Source organism: Corapipo altera, unplaced genomic scaffold, assembly GCF_003945725.1.
Source record: "Corapipo altera isolate COAL_440 unplaced genomic scaffold, ASM394572v1 71, whole genome shotgun sequence".
NCBI lineage: Eukaryota > Metazoa > Chordata > Aves > Passeriformes > Pipridae > Corapipo > Corapipo altera.
In genome coordinates this window covers 2,518,105-2,524,104 of record NW_020884916.1, presented here as the reverse complement: position 1 = coordinate 2,524,104, position 6,000 = coordinate 2,518,105, and the positions used below count along the sequence as shown (strand labels likewise).

Genomic DNA, 6,000 nt, shown 5'->3' with positions numbered 1-6,000 from the left:
TTCCTATTTCTACTCTTATTCCTTTTCCTATTTCTACTCTTATTCCTATTTCTACTCCTATTTCCCCCCCTATTCCTATTTCTCACCTCTCAAAGCTGATCTGACACTCTGACCCACCCCCAGGCACTCCCCTTGCTTGGCTCCTGTGTGTGTCTGGCTCCCAAACCTAAACACCCCACTAAAATTTGCCCAGGATTATCCTGGGAATGTCTTTATCCCAGCCAAGAGAAAGCCTCAGCTGTTCTTGTCCCGGGCACACCAGTTACATGGGGACACTTTCCTGGGCCAAACCCAAGGGTCTTATGAAGAGTATCCTGCAGATGTGACCCCGAAATCAAGCAGTCAGGGAGGAAGGGCAGAGGGAGGAGGGAAGGAAGGCGGAGTGGGACAGGATTCCCAAGGCTTACCAGTCCCAGGCATGGTGCTGTGCACTGGATTGACAGAGAGGGGCCCCAAGGACCCTGAGGTAGAGACCTGGGGAGAGACAGAAGCAAACAGCACTTGGCACTGAAATATAAATCCCAGTGTATAAATCCCATAATGCCACCCCTTTCACATTCCCTTTGGAGTGTGCTGGCTCCCAGGCACACTTATCACTGACATCACGGATATTTCTACTCCCACTCTGGTGTAGAAGCACCATTCCCATACCCAGGGCCACGAAAAGAAACCAGAATTAGTTTTACACATTGCTGGCACCCTCTCCATCCATCTGAACTCATGGACCAGCCATGGAAAAGCCTGAAATGATCCAAAGCAAGCCAAATTCTCTGCAAGTCCCAAGATCCCGTTGCAGGAGCCTGAAACTTCCCAGCTCCCTCTGGTCCTGGGCACAAATAATCCCATGTCCTTGAGGGAGTCGTGGATGGGTGGGAATTCTCAGGTGACAGGAATTTGGGAGCTGCAATCCCAGCAGGCCTGGGGCATTTGTTGTTCAGTTTGACACTGGAGACAGCTCAGGGTGGCTGAGGAGCAAAGGGCTCATCCCAGGGAAATTATTCACCCCAGCTTTGAGAATCCACGGCTTGCAAGCAGCTCTTTGTGCGTGTGAGCTCAGCCCAAACGTGTTGTGCAACAAGTGGCCAAACTCCTTGTGATGTTTTCCTGCCTTCCGAGGGGTAATTCCAAAGCCCAGAAGATTTCAGGATAAAAGTGTCGCCGGTGAATACAGACTCTCCCTCCCACTCACAGCACCCACAGCGCTGCAGGGAGGTTCCTGCCACTTTTAAATGTCAAAGCAACCAAGCAACCACTAAATTAACCAGCAGAAATGCAACAGTAGCTCGTTATCCACTGACAGTGGATCACAAGGACACAGCTTTCAACAGCTCTCACAACATTTTCCTCGTCTTTTCCCCATCCTCCCTGGCAGTGAAAATACACTTGCCAGAATGTGAATGTACCACATGAGAGAAGGACAATCAGCACTAATTAAGTGTATTCCATGTTCCTGCACAGATGTAAAACAACAGACTGATGTATAAACAGTTACCATTATGCTTCAGAGTTAACAACTAAATTGATAGGAGTGGATGTAATTCCCAAACTCTGGAATGCTGATATCTCCTCCATTAACTTTGGAAAGGTTTTCCTTACCGGTCTCTTGAGGGAAAGCTTTGGGATAGCATTCCAATTTAAATAAATGATCCTACAATTAAACTAAACTCATCCTTCCGGGAGACTTGCATTTTCTTTCTACTGTTTTCAATAATAGAATAAAAAAAATAAATGTTCTGACTGAGATTCCACTTGAGTTGGGATGCTGATTACATGCCCAGTCCATGGTTAGCCCAGGATACAACGCTGCAGGTGCAGCTTCCCACTGGACTGTGGGATCAGGGAATACAAGGAAATGTCCTTTTCCTGCAAACCCTTCTGCCTCCCCACACCCTTTTTCCCCTTCTTGTCAGGGATGACCCACAGAACTCCTTAATCCCCCGTGTCTCACCAGTCTGGAGTTGTAGATGGGTGATTTGATGGGGGATGGCATCGGGCAGCTGATCCGCTTTTCCTTCTGGCGCCGGTTGCAGAACCAGACCCGAACCACCTCCTTTTCCATGGAGAGCTGCTCTGCTATCAAGGATATCTCCTCTGAACTGGGCTTGGGGTTCTGCTGAGAGAGGCAGGAGGTTAAAGCAAGCCCCAGAGAGCTGCACCTTAGAGCATCAGTGCCTGGTGCTGGCAGGGCAAGGGTGGGGTTGGCTGCGAACTGGGGAGGGGACAAAACCTGCTCCTAAGACAAAGGGTAAATATTTGAGAGGGAGAGATCATGTTCTGTGAACCAGATTCCACAGCAAGTCTCAAGGAATCAGTGGGGGATGAGTTATCTGTCCCTGCTACTGCACAAAGCCCCACACTCTTCAAACAGCCCCTAAACCATTGCTGGGGGGCACCTGGAGCCTGGTGGTCTTGTCAGCCACCTCTCAGGTTGTGCACCCGCCTGCACCACCTCAGCAAAGCCACTGCTTCCCTTCCCTCCTCCATCCCTCGTTTACAAAGGGAAATAACAGCAGCTCATTTATTTCCTGGTGCATTTCGACAGCAGCTTTAGCTCTGTGGGGGTTTGATCCGAGTTGGAGACTTGAGGGTCAAAAAAAACCCCGGCTCAGAGGTGCCAAGGCAACGTTCCCATTTCAAAGGACACCTTCTACCAGCTGAAAATGAGGTGCCAAAATGATCTGAGGGGGGCTGAGCACATTTTGATATGAGGGAGAAGCCAAAAAAAAAAAACAAACCCAACACAAGGGCTGATCAGAAACAGTTTTGATGAGAAATTTTCAATGCACAATTTAGTCCCGCTGATTAAAGCTCTGTTTGCTTTCTGCAGTGATTTTTCCTTGAAATTCTTGATGCTGAGAAAGCAGAAGGCTCCACTTCTGGATGGTTTCAGCAGCAATATTTGAGGCAACCGTGGTCTTACAACAGCTGCCTAAAGGGGCATCGTGGCCCCCGAGCTCCTGTGACACAAACCTGCAGCTCAAAAAGAGAAGAGGTGGGTGCAGGAGAGCAGCTCTGGCTCAGTGGGTGACAGTGGGGAAAACGTGGTGATAAAATTGTAATTCCCTTAAAACAACATTTCCCAATGAGATAACAGGGAATTTCTCTGGTTTTAACACTTTCCCTGTTAACCCCTTCGGGCATTTTCTAACCTGCTTTCGCAACGAACCAAAAGAGATGTCTAATTTTTATTCTTTTTTTTAAAGAGGATTCGGTGCTAGCACGTCCTAGAAAACACTGAACTCGGAGAGAGTTCACCACACACGGGAAGATTTCACCCTCACATCTTGGAATCTCTTCTCCAGCGTGGAGCGAATGTTGGTCTCGATGCTGGTTCTCTTCTTCCTTTTCCGCCCAAACATCTCGTTCACTGAGGGGTAGGAGTTGGGGGTGCTCATGGAAGAATCCAAAGGAGCAGATTCTGGGGAGAAAGGGAGAGAAAAAAAGAGATATTCCAGGAGATGATGAGTTATTTTCATCCCTTAGATCCTTTCTCTGCACTGAGGCACCTCCTACAGCACATAAAGTTTTCCTGCAGTGTAGATCCTTCCTCTCATGAGGATCAAAATTGCTCCAAGGGCAATTGCTCCATCAATGAGCTTGTCCAAATCAGGGAAGAAAGAGGAGTGCTAATATTTTAATCCACACACTGCTTTTCCTTTGTCCAGCCTGTTTTCCAGCCTGCCCTGACGGGGATTTTCCAGTGGTTTAATTTCACACAGTTGAAGATGTTGGCTAAACCACTTGGATAAACTAGTCAAGATCAGTCTGCAGAGGACACCAACCCAGTTCTCCTGCCACTGGGGATTCCCCTGTCAGTGATATCTTCCTTTTCTAATCACAGCTCATGGTGATTAGAGATGGTGCACATCTCTGAGCACCTCGAGTTCCTTCCCATTCTTTCCAGTTTACACAGGGTTGAACGGATTAACCTTTTACTGGAGGTTCCTGGATGGATCCTCTCACCCTGGTGGCATTTCTGCACCTCATGTCACCCACCTGCATCACTCAGCCACTTCTCCAGCAAGGGTTTGAGCTTGCACATGTTCTTGAAGCTGAGGTTGAGGGCCTCGAAGCGGGAGATGGTGGTCTGGCTGAAGTCGTTGCCGTAGAGCTTCCCCATGGCCAGTCCAACATCCCCCTGCCAGGGAAGACCCAAAGCACACCATGAGCTCGGGAAAGCCCCTGGCAGGTCCCTGCTGTCACACCCCCTCCGGGCTCAGCCTTGTTTCCATGACCCGCCTTTCCAGAGAAAGAGGCTCCGTTTTCCCCCAGGGATCTGCCCCACGCCCCATCTATTGGAGGAGGTGCAGATCAGGAGGCAATGAAGTTTCGGGAAGGGTTTGTCTCTTGGTGTGTTTGGAAGGGGACGCTGCAAAATGAGCCAAACTGTGTCTGACCCAGCCCTTCCACCACCACCCCCCCAGCCCAACCTGTCCCCAGCACCAGCCACCCCACCCGGGAGGGTTCACCTGTGTGAACCCCAGCTTGATCCGCCTTTGTTTGAAGGTCTTGGCAAACTTCTCCAGCTCCTCCAGGTCACTTGGCTCCTCTGATGCCCCCGAGGGAGTCAGGTGCTTTGCCACTTGCAAATGCTGGGGGACATCCAGGTGGGGTTCAACCGACGAGCCAGGGAGCCCAGAACGACCCACAGCCTGCAAAAACAACACCCCAAAAAAGGGATGTTCAGAGGCACAACGACAGGAAAACCCCCGATTTCCTCTCCATGGAGCAGCACCCTGTGGGTGGGGGTTACCTGTGATGCCAGGCTGGGTCCTGGCTGGGAGAGGAGGAGGCTGCCCTGCTGCTGAGGGAAGGAGAGGAGGTTTGGCTGCAAAGCTGAGGAGAGAAAAAGGAGACACGTCTGGTCAGAGCAGCTCCTTCATCAGCTGAACATCCCTGCCCAGGAAAGGCTCGTGGAGCTCTGGGTGTTCAGCTCCATTAATTAGTTCTTGCTCAAAATACAGGAATTTCAGCCATTCAGCCAAAGTGTCTGGCTCTGAGCTGGATTAGGAGAAAGAAAAGGTTCTTCTCGTGGCTCTTTAGCCTGAAAGGGATTATTACAATAATTATATAAGTAAAATATCTCATCTACTGATCCCTGTGTGGAGCCCATTACCCTAAGGCTGAACCAGAGCTTTTTATAGAACTCTGACTTTGATTTTAGGTGCCAAGCAGCAGAGAAGTCACTTCATCCTTCATGGGGATCTCTCCCAGTGCTTAATCATTGCAGCTGTTAGAAAAATGTACATCTTATTTCCAACATAAGCTCTTCTGACTCCCAACTTTCAGCCACTTGATCTTGTTAAAAAAAAAAACCCTGATCCTACAGTTAATCTCACGAGCCCTCCCACTCTGCTTTCTATTACACATTTCATTTTCAAGTGTCATTTTGAAGCCCTCTGACCCTTTCTTTTCTACCCAACTGTATTTCATATAAATTGAATTTCTTTTGGAATATATGAACTGGCACGAAAATGATGAAAGGGAAAAAGGAAGGGAAATCTATAAACCCAACAAAAACTAGTATTTATAGAGCCTGTGTAATTGTTTAGCTGATAAACTGCCAAGTACAAGCCCATATCTCTTACAGGGAATGTCCTACAGGACTAAGTTGTGTAGTTCCCTAGAAATTTAGTTTGGATCAAGTCCATTGTGAGTGAAACCTATGGAATGTAGTGAGGATTTATCACCTCTCTTGAAAGACTCAATATATTTAATTGATTTTAACTGACAATTACAGGGAAATCCAGAGAAATTTATGGACTTCTGCTAATAAATAGGAAAACAGATAATCTCCAGGATCAATCTCTCCCCCTTTCTGTTTTTCTGCCTTTTCTTGTTTAATTTAGCTCTGATGTGCACTGTCCCCTTTATTTATTTAGGTTGGGGTTTCAATGAGCCTTCCCTAATGCTGGAACAACTTTGAATTTCAAATCCAGGCTGGTAATGAGGTGCACATTTTTAACAGAGCAGGTAATTAATCACAGGAATGGCTTGCCT

The 6,000-nt window shown here is 48.0% G+C and overlaps 1 protein-coding gene across 1 annotated transcript in view; it reads right to left on the bottom strand.

Moving 5' to 3' along the window:
• Positions 1-300: 300 nt before the first annotated feature.
• POU2F3 (POU class 2 homeobox 3) overlaps positions 301-6,000 on the bottom strand; it is a 38,546-nt gene continuing 32,846 nt past the window's right edge. The window contains exons 7-13 of the mRNA XM_027655423.1: positions 4,754-4,836; positions 4,470-4,652; positions 3,997-4,138; positions 3,282-3,418; positions 1,949-2,110; positions 408-474; positions 301-314 (exon numbers count right to left, since the gene is read on the bottom strand). Coding sequence (XP_027511224.1) covers positions 301-314; positions 408-474; positions 1,949-2,110; positions 3,282-3,418; positions 3,997-4,138; positions 4,470-4,652; positions 4,754-4,836 — 788 coding nt within the window. The remainder of the gene's footprint in view (positions 315-407; positions 475-1,948; positions 2,111-3,281; positions 3,419-3,996; positions 4,139-4,469; positions 4,653-4,753; positions 4,837-6,000) is intronic.